This window comes from Bubalus bubalis, chromosome 6 (assembly GCF_019923935.1).
Source record: "Bubalus bubalis isolate 160015118507 breed Murrah chromosome 6, NDDB_SH_1, whole genome shotgun sequence".
Lineage (NCBI taxonomy): Eukaryota > Metazoa > Chordata > Mammalia > Artiodactyla > Bovidae > Bubalus > Bubalus bubalis.
In genome coordinates this window covers 74945976-74963953 of record NC_059162.1, presented here as the reverse complement: position 1 = coordinate 74963953, position 17978 = coordinate 74945976, and the positions used below count along the sequence as shown (strand labels likewise).

The window sequence follows — 17978 nt, the reverse complement described above, 5'->3', positions numbered from 1 at the left end:
CATTAAAAAGAATACATTTGAATCAGTTCTAATGAGGTAGATGAAACTGGAGCCTATTATACAGAGTGAAGTAAGCCAGAAAGAAAAACACCAATACAGTATACTAACGCATATATATGGAATTTAGAAAGATGGTAACAATAAGCCTGTATATGAGACAGCAAAAGAGACACTGATGTATAGAACAGTCTTTTGGACTCTGCAGGAGAGGGAGAGGGTGGGATGATTTGGGAGAATGGCATTGAAACATGTAAAATATCATGTATGAAACGAGTCGCCAGTCCAGGTTCGATGCACGATACTTGATGCTTGGGGCTGGTGCACTGGGACGACCCAGAGGGATGGAATGGGGAGGGAGGAGGGAGGAGGGTTCAGGATGGGGAACACATGTATACCTGTGTCGGATTCATTTTGATATTTGGCAAAACTAATACAATTATGTAAAGTTTAAAAATAAAATTTAAAAAAATAAATAAATAAAATAAAATAAAAATGTTAAATACTTTCTATGATAAGTGTTAAGAAGATGAAACAGGGCAATATACAAAGTGAAGATGGGAAGGGAGATTTAATTTGGGGATATGAGGAGGAAACATATGAGCTGAGTTGAAGAGGAGCCAGCTTTGGAAAGATTTATGGGTAGAATGTTATAGGCAGGAGAAGTAACGATGATAAAAGTAACAGTCATGGATATTTTACACATTTCTACCACTTTTACATATATAATATGAACATAGGTTGGTAAACATCATTTAACACAATTGAGTACCAATTTCATTAGAACTTGCTCATTAGAACTTCAGATAACTAGGTGAACATTACAAATGAGTCTGAATTATCAGCAAGTTACTTCATTCAGACAAGCAATGATAAAATTGTCAGCATAACTGATGGAGAATGTGACCCAAACTGTAACCAAGTCCTGATGTTTTCTCCCTGTCCTATGGTTGTGGTCGTGCCTTCCAGGCCAGTCATTTGTAAGGGGAAGTCTTACCAGTTAGATTCCTGTGCAGAGACAGGGAAATAGGCCCCAGACCCACATGTGTTTACCATAAGGACAAAGGCGTACAGTCAAATGAATACACTATACTCACATTTCTTGTCCATGAGACCTGATTACCCTGTTAGAAAATGCAATCCTGTTATAAGAATTCTTCTTATCTTCTTCCTCTGCTTAACTGTTCTTCATAGCACTTACAACCTTCTAGTATATTATTTTATTTTACTTAATCATTTTATTTATTGTCATTATCATCTGCACTGGAAGTACAGTCCTTTCAAGGAGTAATTTTTCTTTCTTTTCATACAGTGCTATTCCCCAGACCCCAGAAGACTCTCTAGCACATAATAATCTTTCAAAAGCAGTTTCTGAGTAGAGAAAGAGTACACGGATTTTTTTTTTTTTTTTTTTTTGGCATTTCTGAATGCCTGAAAGAGTCTGAATTATAGTAGTATTTCATTTGCTGCTCATAAAAGTCCTATAAGATAGTGGCTACATGGATTTTAAAGATGAAGGAACTAAATTTTTTTAAGATTTGAGCCAACAATGCCTCCAGAGTTTCTGTACATAATCAAGACTTAAGGATAGCATTCTGGTTAGTGGGGAGATAAAAAATTTGAAAATCAGAAGAATGGTACTACCTTTTCCTATGTTGTTTGTTATACTTGAAAATGGCTTGACAAATACTGATTATGTATGTAATGCACATGAGTATTTCTAAGCTTTGGGACCAACTATCCCCCAAGGTTTACAGTTATTCAAAGCTGTAACATCATCAAGCCAATATGCTTAGGAGATAATGAGTACAAAAGTTAGGAGTAGGGGATTTTAGTACAAGCTCCTATGTATAAAATAAGCTACCAGGGTATATAGTACATCTCAAGAAATATAACCAATATTTTATAATATCTATAAATGAAATATAACCTTTAAAAATTGTGAATAACAACCTTGTCCATCTGAAACTTACATGATATTTTAAATCGACTATACCTAAAGAGAAAAGAAAAAAGTTTGTCTATAACAGAAATTCATTTAAAGTAGTAAAAATTGACAAGATTGATGATGAAATTGTGGCCATACTGTGGAATTTTAAAATGCTTCATGAAGAGCTGAGTTCATCCATTGGTTCCCAAGCCTGTGTGGATTATTAAAAATATGGATGTTAGCGCCTCAACTGGTACCTTGTATTGGTACAGATATTTAACAAGCTTCCCAGACCTTCGTTAAGCAGTCAGGCCTGTACCCCATCCACAGACTGGCATTTGGAAATATGGTAAGCTACTAAAGGTTTTCAGGTAACAGTTTGAACATGTTTCTGTATATTTGAAATTTACTTCTCCCTGAAAAATACCCCCATATCTGTGCATAAAATACCCAGATAAATCTGACAAGAAGGTGGCTGGAATGTCTTTTGGAGCAAGGTGTCATACACTGCCTCACAATATTATTTTTCTCCATCTGTTATAGGTCAATGCACAAACTGGCCCAGTTGGAAAGACTTGACCTAGGCAATAATGAATTCAGTGAGCTGGTGAGTGAATACATTTTCTAAACTTGACTAATATATCACCAGGAGATTATTTCTGTTGCTCTTTGTAACCCCAGGTATTAAATCAAGTGCACATTTACATTTGCTAAATATAAAAAGAAAATAAAATCTGAAATTAAAGTGATTGTTTAGCTATATAGTAAACTACAGGTAACTGAATAATATTAGGATTAACTTTTTTTAAAAGGGTAGGGTAAATAGATAGGCAGATGCAAATTGTCAGTTTTGAGCATGAGCTATGTGGCAGGCACCATGTTCAGTGTGTTACATATGTTGCCTCATTTAATCCTGATTTGCCATGTTACCATAATAACTTTATAGAAACAAGCTGAAAGTGGTCACTGATTTACATATCTTTTATGTGATTGAACAGGGCTTCCCTCATAGCTCAGTTGGTAAAGAATCTGCCTGCAATGCAGGACACCCCAGTTCGATTCCTAGGTTGGGAAAATCCACTAGAGAAGGGTTAGGCTACCCACTCCAGTATTCTTGGGCTTCCCTTGTGGCTCAGCTGGTAAAGAATCCACCTGCAATGTGGGAGACCAGGGTTCCATCCCTGGATTGGGAAAATCCCCTGGAGAAGGGGAAGGCTACCCAAGCCAGTTTCTGGCCTGGATTCAAGACATCCTGGATTCCATGGCCTGGATTCCAGACATCCTGGAACGTGAAGTTAAGTGGGCCTTAGGAAGCATCACTACGAACAAAGGTAGTGGAGGTGATGGAACTCTATCCAAGCTATTTCAAATCCTAAAAGATGATGCTATGAAAGTGCTGAGCTCAATATGCCAGCAAATCTGGAAAACTCAGCAGTGGCCACAGGTCTGGAAAAGGTCAGTTTTCATTCCAATCCCAAAGAAAGGCAATGCCAAAGAATGTTCAAACTACTGCACAATTGCACTCATCTCACATGCTAGCAAAGTAATGCTCAAAATTCTCCAAGCCAAAAACACCAATACAGTATACTAACACATATATATGGAATTTAGAAAGATGGTAACAATAACCCTGTGTACAAGACAGCAAAATAGACATTGATGTATAGAACAGTCTTATGGACTCTGTTGGAGAGGGAGAGGGTGGGAAGATTTGGGAGAATGGCATTGAAACATGTGTAATATCATGTATGAAATGAGTTGCCAGTCCAGGTTCGATGCACGATACTGGATGCTTGGGGCTGGTGCACTGCGATGACCTAGAGGGATGGTATGGGGAGGGAGGAGGGAGGAGGGTTCAGGATGGGGAGCACATGTATACCTGTGGTGGATTCATTTTGATGTTTGGCAAAACTAATACAGTGTTTGAAGTTTAAAAATAAAATAAAATTTAAAAATAAATAAATACAAGTGAACAGAAAAAAAAAAAAATCTCCAAGCCAGGCTTCAACAGTATGTGAGCCGTGAACTTCCAGATGTTTGAGCTGGATTTTAAAAAGGCAGAGGAACCAGAGATGAAATTGCCAACATCCGTTGGATCATTGAAAAAGTAAGAGAATTCCAGAAAAACATCTATTTCTTCATTATTGACTGTGCCAAACCCTTTGACTGTGTGGATCACAAAAAAATGTGGAAAATTCTGAAAGAGATGGGAATACCAGACCACCTGACTTGCCTCCTGAGAAATCTCTATGCAGGTCAAGAAGCAACGGTTAGAACTGGACATGGAACAGCAGACTGGTTCCAAATAGGAAAAGGAATACTATTGTCACCCTGCTTATTTAACTCATATGCAGAGTACATCATGTGAAATGCTGGGCTGGATGAAGCACAAGCTGGAATCAAGATTGCCGGGAGAAATATCAATAACCTCAGATATGCAGATGACACCACCCTTATGGCAGAAAGTGAAAAATAACTAAAGAGCCTCTTGATGAAAGTGAAAGTGGAGAGTGAAAAAGTTGGCTTAAAGCTACACATTCAGAAAACTAAGATCATGACATCCGATCCCATCACTTCATGGCAAATAGATAGGGAAACAATGGAAAGAGTGACAGATTTTATTTTGGGGGGCTCCAAAATCACTGCAGATGGTGACTGCAGCCATGAAATTAAAAGACTCTTAGTCCTTGGAAGAAAAGTTATGACCAACCTAGACAACATGTTAAAAAGCAGAGACATTACTTTGCCAACAAAGGTCCATCTAGTCAAGGCTATGGTTTTTCCAGTGGTCATGTATGGATGTGAGAATTGGACTATAAAGAAAGCTGAGTGCCAAAGAATTGATGCTTTTGAACTGTGGTGTTGGAGAAGATTCTTGAGAGTCCCTTGGACTGCATGGAGATCCAACCAGTCCATCCTAAAGGAGATCAGTCCTGGGTGTTCATTGGAAGGACTGATGTTGAAGCTGAAACTCCAATACTTTGGCCGCCTGATTCGAAGAGCTGACTCATTTGAAAAGACCCTGATGCTGGGAAAGATTGAAGGCAGGAGGAGAAGGGGATGACAGAGGATGAGATGGTTGGATGGCATCACTGACTCAATGGACATGAGTTTGGGTAAATTCCAGGAGTTGGTTATGGATAGGGTGGTCTGGCGTGCTGTGGTCCATGGGGTTGCAAAGAGTTGGACACCACTGAGCAACTGAACTAAACTGGACTGAACTTTGACCATAACTAATTTGGTCATTATTCCAGCCTTTATCCAGTTCATTGAGGCTAAAAACCGACTTTTATTCCTCTGTGATTAGAAGTTTAATCTAATTTTAGGAGTTACATGGTCCCTTTAGATTGTGTTCATCTTTCTTGCAGAGAAATGCTCTGTCATCTCTTGCCTTTCTCTGCATGTCTCTTTAAGATGGAATTTGGGTGAGTGCAAAGGAAGGTACATGTCTTTCTAACTTGAGGGAAAGAGACCCCCTGGTCTCAGACTGGTTTTCAGAAATGTTGGCCTCTGAGGGTGATGTCTGCAGCTGATACTACCTTCTATGTCCAGTCTGCAGTTCTGAACCTGTAGTCAGTCTTTTGGGCTCAGGCAGTACCCACCTGGTAGCAATGGCCATCTCCCTCTTGCTGAAGGTGCAATCACCCAGCTATCATTGCATGTGCATGCATGAGTCCCTGCCCTGTCTTCCCTCCAGCACCATGCTTGGCAGTCTGTCCCTGAATTCTGTTGTGAAGGAACCCTCACCAGTTACAATGCTGCTGCTGCTGGTGCGTCGCTTTAGTCATGTCCGACTCTGTGCAAGCCCATAGACGGCAGCCCACCAGGCTCCGCCATCCCTGGGATTCTCCAGGCAAGAACACTGGAGTGGGTTGCCATTTCTTTCTCCAATGCATGAAAGTGAAAAGTGAAACTGAAGTCACTCAGTAGTGTCCGACTCTAGAGACCCCATGGACTGCAGCCTACCAGGCTCCTCCATCCATGGGATTTTCTAGGCAAAAGTACTGGAGTGGGGTGCCATTGCCTTCTCCACAATGCTGCTGCTGCTGCTGCTAAGTCGCTTCAGTTGTGTCCTACTCTGTGCGACCCCACAGATGGCAGCCCACCAGGCTCCGCCGTCCCTGGGATTCTCCAGGCAAGAACACTGGAGTGGGTTGCCATTTCCTTCTCCAATGCATGAAAGTGAAAGTGAAGTCGCTCAGTAAGTGTCCGACTCTTTGTGACCCCATGGACGACAGCCTACCAGGATCCTCTGTCCATGGGATTTTCCAGGCAAGAGTACTGGAGTGGGGTGCCATTGCCTTCTCCGACAATGCTGCTAGTGGCCCTAAACAAGTCTACAGGCTCCAAGAATCCACGTGACATGCAAACCGAAAAAGGTCCAATAAAAAATAAATAAATAAATTTCAGAGCTTCCTTTTGCCTGCTAAACTGCACTGCCAAGCTTGCTCTGCTTTGGATGCACCTAACTTTGTTATAGGGCAGCTGGCAAGGTGGCCTCAACACAATATATCAAGAGGACCTGGTACCTAGTATAACACACCTCTGGTATTTTTAAGGGAAACGTTTATTAATTTAAGTAGAGTGAGAGGTAATGGTAGTGCATAACAGTAGCAAAACTAGTTTATACTATTTTTAAAATTAGTTTTTAAGAAGGTAGGATCTGCCTATGACATATAACTTGGCCTAGTAGTTGAAAGAACATGCACAATGGATTCAGATGACTGAGATTTAACTTTCATCACTGGTTAGCTGCGTACCTTTAGGTCTGTAACTTGCTCTCTATCCTCAGCTTCCTCTTCAATAAAATAAAGGTATCAAACCTAACTATGTCATAGACTTTTTGAGAGAATTTCATGTGAGAGAATCTATAATAAACAATGTGTGTTTCAAATGAATTTCAATTCTGTCCAGTATAGCATTTTGCAGTCCTTTTGTATGGATACTTTGTGAATCAATGTTTTACTATAAATATTTGCATCAACAAAGATGAATAAGACATGTTTATTTTTTGAAATTAAGCTTACTAAAAGTAAATTTTAAATACATCTATTTTACCTTCTGCTGTATGATGTCTAAGAAATCATCTGAGCAAAAATATCTTTTACTTTTGAACTCCCGATATTCCCACTTGTCACAAAGTAGGTCTCTTAAACATTTTGTTTTGCATTTGTACTGGGGTACTTTATTTGATAATACTCAGTTATTTGGTAGGGTAGGGGGATGGGAGTATAATTCTAGAATTCATATCTCTAATATTATTTACTTTTAGCCAAATTTTTGACTTTCATTAATCATACATGTGGGAGTAGCTGTTGTTTCTTTGACAGTAACAATTTTTAATGTGAAAATAAGAGAATTTATTCTGATAAGAGACCTCTAGAAGCAATGTCACATGGAGGAAAGGAAATTAAATTCCAATCTGTAGCTAAATACTGACACATAGAAGATGTGTCACATCTTCTATGTGACACATAGAAGACACATAGATGATTCATTTTGTGACACAGTAAAGAAGTGGAGAGATGGCAGTAAGTAAAAAAAGAAAGAATGGGGAAGCCTAATGAAGAGAACAGATGTCTGCTTGTTAGAGAAGCAATGTACATATCCTGCATAAGGTTTGAACTGGAAGTGCCTACTTATGGATGCTTTTGTAGTAATAAAAGATTCTACATAAAAGAAATTATGCTTCTAATAGCAGTAAACTCTAGAAGATTCTGGACACAGTCTGAAACATAATAGATTCTTTAAGCTTTTTTTTCCCCCAAAGATATCTTTTACAGCTTTTTATTCAATATAAAAATTAAATAAATGTTCATTTAAAAATTCATAAAATTAACAGTATAAAGATGATAGTATAAATAATTGGTGATTTCATCCACTTGTGTAATCATTATTAATAATTTTGGTATATTCTTTTTCCCCTCTCCCATTTTCTTTTTTATGAGATCAAATGAATATTACTTGGGGCCTGATCAGAAATGGTACACTGTTAGGTTGATGTGTGGAGTTGGATAGTATCAACCCTTAAACCCTTTGGTGTACCCTAGGTAATACAGCCTTCACACTGTCACAATAATGAAGAACATCTGAATGTCAAGCAATGGTCAGGGATGTTAAAACAGATTAAATGATTATCATGGGGCCCAGAAGCTGTATGATAATATATTTCAGGATTATAGAGATTTATCCCATAAACTAAGAATTGTTACTGGTTCTGAACTGGTGGAGGAAATAAGCCCTCAAAGTAAATCACCATCAGCAAGAATACTGGCAAATTGAACAGACTGAATAGCGGAGCCTGGAGGAGACAGGATGGCTCCAGTAACATTGTGAGGTCACGGCTGACCATTCCTCAAATCTAGCTCCAGCCTCCTGCTCCTTCACTTCCTTTCTTCACCCGACTCTGCCTTACAAAGGAGAGACTGAGACACACAGGTAAATGTCACTTAGAGCCCTCAACAACTCTGCTATGAGAACCTTCATCAAAAGAGTCAGTCATAAGAAGCAAAATAGAAAGCTTTTTTGCCAACCAGAAAGAGAAACCTGCTCAACTCAGAGGAGGCTAACAGCAGACTGGAAAAGGGTCTGTGTGCTTAGAGTTCAGGAAATTAAAAGGTGGCAGGCAGCAGCCTGGGTGACAAACCACTGACCACAAAGTGACAAAGGACAGTGGGAGGTGAGCATAGAGATTACAGTGGGCATTGGAGTAGCATCTCCTGTTATGTGAAAGTTTCTCTTCTATTTGCCCAGCACTCCACGCCCCCACCCACCACCACAAAGGGACTCCTACAAGGAACACTTGGGAAAGAGGAGCTTGATATGGGAGGTCAGATCCAAACAGGAGGGAGGGCAGAGAAATGAGCTTTGAAATTTTACTGTAACTATGACATACATTCTGTCATTTTTGAGATTGCATCCAAGTGCTGCATTTCAGACTCTTTTGTTGACCATGATGGCTACTCCATTTCTTCTGACAGATTCCTGCCTGCAGTAGTAGATATAATGGTCATCTGAGTTAAATTCACCCATTCCAGTTCATTTCAGTTCGCTGATTTCTAGAATGTCGACATTCACTCTTGCCATCTCTTGTTTGACCACTTCCAATTTGCCTTGATTCATGGACCTGACATTCCAGGTTCCTATGCAGTATTGCTATTTACAGCATCGGACCTTGCTTCTATCACCAGTCACATCCACAGCTGGGTATTGTTTTTGCTTTGGCTCCATCCCTTCATTCTTTCTGGAGTTATTTCTCCACTGATCTCCAGTAGCTTATTGGGCACCTACTGACCTGGGGAGTTTCTCTTTCAGTATTCTATCATTCTGCCTTTTCATACTGTTCATGGGGTTCTCGAGGCAAGAATACTGAAGTGGTTTGCCATTCCCTTCTCCAGTAGACCACATTCTTTCAGATCTCTCCACCATGACCCGCCCATCTTGGGTTGCCCCACGGGCATGGCTTAGTTTCATTGAGTTAAACAAGGCTGTGGTCCTAGTGTGATTAGATTGACCAGTTTTCTGTGAGTATGGTTTCAGTGTGTTTGCCCTCTGATGCCCTCTTGCAACACCTACCGTCTTACTTGGGTTTCTCTTACCTTGGGCATGGAGTATCTCTTCACGGCTGCTCCAGCAAAGCGCAGCCATTGCTCCTTACCTTGGTCGAGGGGTATCTCCTCACCTCCACCCTTCCTGATTTTCAACGTGGGATAGCTCCTCTAGGCCCTCCTGCGCCCACGCAGCCACGGCTCCTTGGACGTGGGTTGCCCCTCCCTGCCGTCGCCCTTGGCCTCGGGCGTGGGGGCATGGGGTAGCTCCTCCCGGCCACCACCCCTGGCCTCGGGATTGGGGCGTGGGGTATCTCCTTCCAGCCGCCGCCCCTGACCTCGGACGCGGGGTAACTCTTCTCGTCGCAGCCCCTGGCCTCGGACGCTGGGTATCTCCTCTGGGCCACCCCCGCCCTGACCTAGGACGTGGGGTAGCTCCTCTTGGCCGTTCCTATGCCCTTGCAGTCTGGTACTCTCGGCCGCTGCCCCTGACCTCGGACGTGGGGTAACTCCTCTTGGTCACCGCCCTTCGGGCATGGGGTCCTCCGGCTTCTGCCCCGACCTCGGACGTGGGGTGGCTCCTCTCACTTGCACTTTAGTGCGCCCGTCGCAGCTGCCAGCGCTTTGCAGTACTTGGATGCAATCTCAAAAACGACAGAATGATCTCTGTTCGTTTCCAAGGCAAACCATTCAATATCACAGTAATCCAAGTCTATGCCCCAACCAGTAATGCTGAAGAAGCTAAAGTTGAACGGTTCTATGAAGACCTACAAGACCTTTTAGAACTAACACCCAAAAAAGATGTCCTTTTCATTATAGGGGACTGGAATGCAAAAGTAGGAAGTCAAGAAACACCTGGAGTAACAGGCAAATTTGGCCTTGGAATACGGAATGAAGCAGGGCAAAGACTAATAGAGTTTTGCCAAGAAAATGCACTGGTCATAACAAACACCCTCTTCCAACAACACAAGAGAAGACTCTATACATGGACATCACCAGATGGTCAACACTGAAATCAGACTGAATATATTCTTTGCAGCCAAATATGGAGAAGCTCTATACAGTCAGCAAAAACAAGACCAGGAGCTGACTGTGGCTCAGACCATGAACTCCTTATTGCCAAATTCAGACTTAAATTGAAGAAAGTAGGGAAAACCACTAGGCCATTCAGGTATGACTTAAATCAAATCCCTTATGATTATACAGTGGAAGTGAGAAATAGATTTAAGGGCCTAGATCTGATAGATAGAGCGCCTGATAAAGTATGGAATGAAGTCCTAGACATTGTACAGGAGACAGGGATCAAGACCATCCCCATGGAAAAGAAATGCAAAAAAGCAAAATGGCTGTCTAAGGAGGCCTTACAAATAGCTGTGAAAAGAAGAGAAGTGAAAAGCAAAGGAAAAAAGGAAAGATATAAACATCTGAATGCAGAGTTCCAAAGAATAGCAAGAAGAGATAAGAAAGCCTTCTTCAGCGGTCAATGCAAAGAAATAGAGGAAAACAACAGAATGGGAAAGACGAGATCTCTTCAAGAAAAGCAGAGATACCAAAGGAACATTTCATGCAAAGATGGGCTCAATAAAGGACAGAAATGGTATGGACCTAAATGAAGCAGAAGATATAAAGAAGAGGTGGCAAGAATACACAGAAGAACTGTACAAAAAAGATCTTCATGACCCAGATAATCACGATGGTGTGATCACTGACCTAGAGCCAGATATCCTGGAATGTGAAGTCAAGTGGGCCTTAGAAAGCATCACTACGAACAAAGCTAGTAGAGGTGATGGAATTCCAGTTGAGCTATTCCAAATCCTGAAAGATGATGCTGTGAAAGTGCTGAACTCAATATGCCAGCAAATTTGGAAAACTCAGCAGTGGCCACAGGACTGGAAAAGGTCTGTTTTCATTCCAATCCCAAAGAAAGGCAATGCCAAAGAATGCTCAAACTACCGCACAATTGCACTCATCTCACACGCTAGTAAAGTAATGCTCAAAATTCTCCAAGCCAGGCTTCAGCAATATGTGAACCGTGAACTTCCTGATGTTCAAGCTGGTTTTCGAAAAGGCAGAGGAACCAGAGATCAAATTGCCAACATCCGCTGGATCATGGAAAAAGCAAGAGAGTTCCAGAAAGGCATCTATTTCTGCTTTATTGACTATGCCAAAGCCTTTGACTGTGTGGATCACAATAAACTGTGGGAAATTCTGAAAGAGATGGGAATACCAGACCACCTGATCTGCCTCTTGAGAAATTTGTATGCAGGTCAGGAAGCAACAGTTAGAACTGGACATGGAACAACAGACTGGTTCCAAATAGGAAAAGGAATATGTCAAGGCTGTATATTGTCACCCTGTTTATTTAACTTATATGCAGAGTACATCATGAGAAACGCTGGACTGGAAGAAACACAAGCTGGAATCAAGATTTCCCGGAGAAATATCGACTATAACCAGTTGCCAGTGCCTGATGCAGAGCCACCTTTCAAAAAAAAAAAAAAAATTAACTCAGAATTTCACTTCATGTCTGAACATAATTATGGAGTTTTTTTCAATAGGAGGATCAAACTGGGGTGTCCATTTTTATAAGTGCAACATCTGTTGATCTAGAACTTTAAGGAGCAATCTACAATGTTGTACATACAAACCTCATTTCTTTAATTTTAAACTTTATTTTTCCTAACAATAAAATAAGTTATCTTTGCCTCTGTTTTCAGAGGAAGAAGCTTTTCCCTCATTGCCATTTCTCATTATTGCAAAAAGACTGGGCACTATAAATGAAATTAATTAGCACTATTTGTTGTTGTTCAGTCGCTAAGTCCTGTCCAACTCTTTGAGACTCTATGAACTGTAGCACACAAGGCTTCCCTGTCCTTCACTATCTCCCGGAGTTTACTCAAACTCAGGTCCACTGAGTCAGTGATACCATCCAACCATTTCATCCTCTATCACCCTCTTTTTTTGTCTTCCATTTTTCCCAGCATCAGGGTTGTTTCCAATAAGTTGGCTCTTTGCATCAGGTGGTCAAAATATTGCAGCTTCAGCTTCGGTCCTTCCAATGAATACTCAGGGCTTCCTTTCAGATTGACTGGTTTGATCTCCTTGCTGTCCAAGGGACTCTCAGGAGTCTTCTCCAACACCACAGTTCAAAAGCATCAATTCTTCAGCACTCAGCTTTCATTATGGTCCAACTCTCACATCCATACATGACTACTGGAAAAACCATAGCTTTGACTTTATGGACATTTGTCAGCAAAATAATGTCTCTGCTTTTTAATATTCTGTCTAGATTTGTCATAGCTTTTCTTCCAAGAAACAAGCATCTTTTAATTTCGTGTCTGCAGTCACCATCCGCAGTGATTTTGGAGCCCCAAAAAATAAAGTCTGTCACTGTTTCCATTGTTTCCCCATCTATTTGCCATGAAGTGATGGGACTGGATGCCACGATCTTAGTTTTTTTAATATTGAGTTTTAAGCCAGCTTTTTACTCTCTTCTTTCAGCTTCATCAGGAGGCTCTTTAGTTCCTCTTTGCTTTCTGCCATTAGAGTGGTATCATCTGCATATCTAAGGTTGTTGATAGCTTTATTTTCCTTTCCATAAACAATTTTTTCTGAGTGGCATATCTCTAAGTATAATCAAGTGTCCTGGTGATTCTGTCAGTAGTTTCAGCCAGAGAGTTAAAGAAAAAAAAAAAAGCTCTCTGATTAAACCAATATAAGTTATGTGAAAAAAGAATACAAATTTATAGTCAACACTTTACCAAAAACTAACAAAAACTATATTTGAAATAATTAAATTCAAAATGCCATCTTCTACATTTGTATACTGAATATCATATCGGGCTGTACTTTCTGAAATTTAATCAAAAATTTATTTGATTTCAACCTTCACAACAAACTGAAACTAGAAGACAATGAAAATACTAATGAGAAATATAAAGAAAGAGGAGTAGAAAGAGAGTATGTGTGTGGTTGTGTGGGTCTGGGTGTGTGTCTATACAGGTCTGGAGAGTATAATTAGATAAGGTGGCCAGGGAAGTTTTACACAGAAGGTGACATTTTAGTAAAAAACCTAAAGAAGATGAGGGAATGAATCATGCTAATATCTGGGTGTATGATCATTCTAGACAGGGGAACAGGAAGTATAAACACCTGAGATGAAAGCAAGCCTGACTTGTGGACAGCAGGAAGACTAGAAGGCCTGGAGCAGGGTAAGTGAGAAGAGTAGGTGATGAGTTAATTGAGGGAATTTGAAGGCAGATACACAAGGAGAGGTGGAATCCTGGAAGACATTTCAAGGCTTTTGGCTTTTACTGTGAGTAAAGTAGAAGCCCTTTGGAAGGTTTTGAACAAGTAGAATCCATGGTCCAATTTATATTGTCATGTCATATTATGTTACATTAGGTTACAGTATGTTACATTAAATACACTGCATTATATCACACCAGGATAATTTGATTGCTGTGTTGAGTATCATGGAAAGTGGGGCAAGGTGTAGTCAAAGAAACCAGTTAGGAAGTTATTGCAGTAATATAGGCAAGAAATGCTAGTGACCTGGAATGAGGTAGTAACAGTGGAGGTGGTAAGAAGGAGTTGAATTCTGGGTAAATGTTAAAGATATAGCTAGAAGGAGGATCTGAACTTGTAAATCAGGGATGTGTGTGCTCAGTCACTTCAGTTGTGTCTCTTTGCGGCCCTATGGACTGTAGCCTTCCAGGCTTCTCTGTCTATGGAATTCTCCAGGCAAAAATACTGGAGTGGGTTGCCATGCCCTCCTACAGGGAAATTAGGAACACCTTCTTTTAAAAAATAACACAAAATTACAAATACATAATTAAGTATAAAAGTTAATGTTTACTCAAGATGAAAAAATAAACTGTGAATTTTAAATTACAAATTAAAATTAACAGAATACAATTTTGAAAAACTGATAAATGTCATAAACATCATTAAATCGAGAAAAATAACATAATGGTACACATCTGCGATACCCCTTTTCCCTTCAATATGATGGTCTTATACTCGTTAATAGTCTTTTCTCATGACAAATATTTTGTAATATTATTTTCTATTGTGATAATAGAAAACTAACCCAGGTTTATCTCTACCATAGTTTTTATTACTGATAATTTGGAAACATTTGTTTCATCTTTATAATTTTCCATTGGTACACCTTGTAAAATTTTAGGATTGTCAAATTTGGGAAAACCTCTGACTCCGTATATTTCAAGCCTCATTTTTCTTCCTTCACCCACATATCTGGTACTGAGAACCAAAGAACATATTCATATTCCAGTACTTCCCTTGGCCTTGTACCTTAATGTTATGAGGGTCAGAGGAGTTGAACAATGAACACAGTCAGAGTATTTCTGGAAGATACTTCTACTCTAGATGGCTAACAACAGGTTAACTATATAGAGACTTGAATGCAAATTATATAAATATATTCCATGAAATGTATACTAAAGTTATGCCCATGCAACTTCCTTTTATCTATTAATATCTCCCTAAAATGCCTGTGGTCATTTCATCAGAACATGTCATGAGAGAAATTGCAGCACAAAGGAAGTCAGGTTCATTCAGTTCAGTAGCTCAGTCGTGTCCAACTCTTTGTGACCCCATGGACTGCAGCACGCCAGGCCTTCCTGTCCATCACTAACTCCTGGAGTTTACTCAAAGTCATGTCCATTGAGTCAGTGATGCCATCCACCCATTTCATGTTCCATCATCCCCTTCTCCTCTCTCCTTCAATCTTTCCCAGCATCAGGGTCTTTTCCAATGAGTCAGCTCTTCACATCAGGTGGCCAAAGTATTGGAGTTTCAGCTTCAAAATCAGCATCAGTCCTGCCAATGAACACCCAGGACTGGTCTCCTTTAGCATGGACTGATTGGATCTCCTTGCAGTCCAAGGGACTCGCAAGAGTCTTCTACAACACCACAGTTCAAAAGCATCAGTTCTTCAGCACTCAGCTTTCTTTATGGTCCAACTCTCACATCTATACATGACTACTGGAAAAACCATAGCCTTGACTAGACAGACCTTTGTTGGGAAAGTAATGTCTCTGCTTTTTAATATACTCTTTAGATTGGTCGTACCTTTTCTCTCAAGGAGTAAGCATCTTTTTATTTCATGGCTGCAGTTACCATCTGCAGTGATTTTGGAGCCCCCAAAAATAAACTGTTTCCACTGTTTCCCTGTCTATTTGCCATGAAGTGATGGGACCAGAGGCCATGATCTTTGTTTTCTAAATGTTGAACTTTAAGCCAATTTTTTCATTATCTTTCACTTTCATCAAGAGGCTCTTTAGTTCTTCCTCACTTTCTGCCATAAGGGTGGTGTCATCTGCATATCTGAGGTGATTGATATTGCTTCCAGCAATCTTGATTCCAGCTTGTGCTTCATCCAGCCCAGCGTTTCTCATGATGTACTCTGCATATAAGTTAAATAAGCAGGGTGACAATACACAGCCTTGACGTACTCCTTTTCCTATTTGGAACCAGTCTGTTGTTCCATGTCCAGTTCTACCTGTTGCTTCCTAACCTGCATACAGATTTCTCAAGAGGCAGATCAGGTGGTCTGGTATTCCCATCTCTTGCAGAATTTTCCATGGTTTATTGTGATCCACACAGTCAAAGGCTTTGGCATAGTCAGTAAGGCAGGAATAGATTTTTTTCTGGAACTCTCTTGTTTTTTTGATGATCCAGCAGATGTTGGCAATTTGATCTCTGGTTCCTCTGCCTTTTCTAAATCCAGCTTGAACATCTGGAAATTCACGGTTCATGTATTGTTGAAGTCTGGCTTGGAAAATTTTGAGCATTACTTTACTAGCATGTGAGATGAGTGCAATTGTGCAGTAGTTTGAGCATTCTTTGGCATTGCCTGTCTTTGGGATAGGAATTAAAACTGACCTTTTCCAGTCCTGTGGCCACTGCTGAGTTTTCCAAATTTGCTGGCGTATTGAGTGCAGCACTTTCACAGCATCATGTTTCAGGATTTGAAATAGCTCAACTGGAATTCCATCACCTCCACTAGCTTTGTTTGTAGTGATGCTTTCTAAGGCCCACTTGACCTCAAATTCTAGGATGTCTGGCTCTAGGTGAGTGATCACACCATCATGATTATCTGGGTCATGAAAATCTTTTTTGTATAGTTCTTCTGTGTATTCTTGCCACCTCTTCTCAATATCTTCTGCTTCATTTAGGTCCATACCATTTCTGTCCTTTATTGAGCCCATCTTTGCATGAAACGTTCCCTTGGTACCTCTAATTTTTTTGAAAAGATCTCTAGTCCTTCTCATTATACTGTTTTCCTCTATTTCTTTACACTGATCACTGAGGAAGGCTTTCTTATCTCTCCTTGCTATTCTTTGGAACTCTGCATTCAAATGGGTATATCTTTCCTTTTCTCCTTTGATTTTTGCTTCTCTTTTTATCTATTAATCTATTATTCTATTAACCTATTATTATTTACCTATTAATGTCTCCCTCAAATGCCTCTGGTCATTTCATCAGTACTTGTCATGAGAGAAATTGTAACACAAAGGAAGTCAGGTTAGAAATTATAATTAAAAGCTTTTACTTTTCCCAGCATTTCAGGCCTAGACACCTACTCGTATTCTTTTCTTATTGTTGATTAAATAACCCCAGACTTAGTGGCTTAAAACAATGCAAAGTTACTATCTTACAGTGCTGGAGGTCAGAGGCCTAAATTTAAAGTGTTGTCAGGGTTTTGATCCTTCTAGAGACTTCTTGAGAGAATCCGTTCCTTATCTTTTCTAGCGCCTAGAGGCTACCTCATCCCGTGGCTGGTGATCCCTTTCTCACATTACTTCAATCTCTGTATCTGTCATTATGTCTCCTACTCTGATTGTACTTCTATCATTACATCTCTTTCTTTCTCTTCTCCCACTCCCCTGCCTCCCTCATCTAAGTACTTTTGCGATTACTTTGGGACCACTCAGATAATTCAGGATAATCTCTTTCTCAATGTCTTTTAAATTAATCACATCTGCAAATTCTCTTTTATCCTGTAAGGTAACATATTCATAGGTTCAAGGGATCAGGACATGAACATCTTTGAAAGTCCATTGTTCAGCCTACCAGTAAGGTCTCTATCCCCACAGATTCATGTCTAACCACATGAAAATGCACCCATCCCAACTCAAGGTCTCCAAAATTCTCACTTTTTACAAAATCAACCCATGTATAAAAATCTAATCTAAATCTCATCAGCTCAAAAGTTCCAAATTCCATCATCAAAGTCATTCTAAGTTAGACATCTAAGAAGGACAGGGAAGCCTGGCATGATGCAGTCCAAAGGGTTACAAAGACTCAGACACAATTTAGTGCCTGAACAACAAAAAGTTAGACATAGGTAAAGTTCTGGGTATAATCTATCCTAGGTCCAAATCCCTTTCCATCTGTAGACCTATAAAACTAGAAAACAGGTAATCTGCTTCCAAAATATGACTGTGTGATAGGCAAAGGATAACAGTTATAGATAT

General features: G+C 40.1%; 1 protein-coding gene across 6 annotated transcripts in view; it reads left to right on the top strand.

The window, feature by feature from the left end:
* The window catches only part of LRRC7 (leucine rich repeat containing 7), a 609335-nt gene that overhangs the window by 391355 nt on the left and 200002 nt on the right, over positions 1–17978 (top strand). For all 6 annotated transcript variants that reach the window (XM_025288475.3, XM_006077621.4, XM_045166132.1 and 3 more), the window contains exon 8: positions 2471–2534. In XM_025288475.3, coding sequence (XP_025144260.3) covers positions 2471–2534 — 64 coding nt within the window. The remainder of the gene's footprint in view (positions 1–2470; positions 2535–17978) is intronic.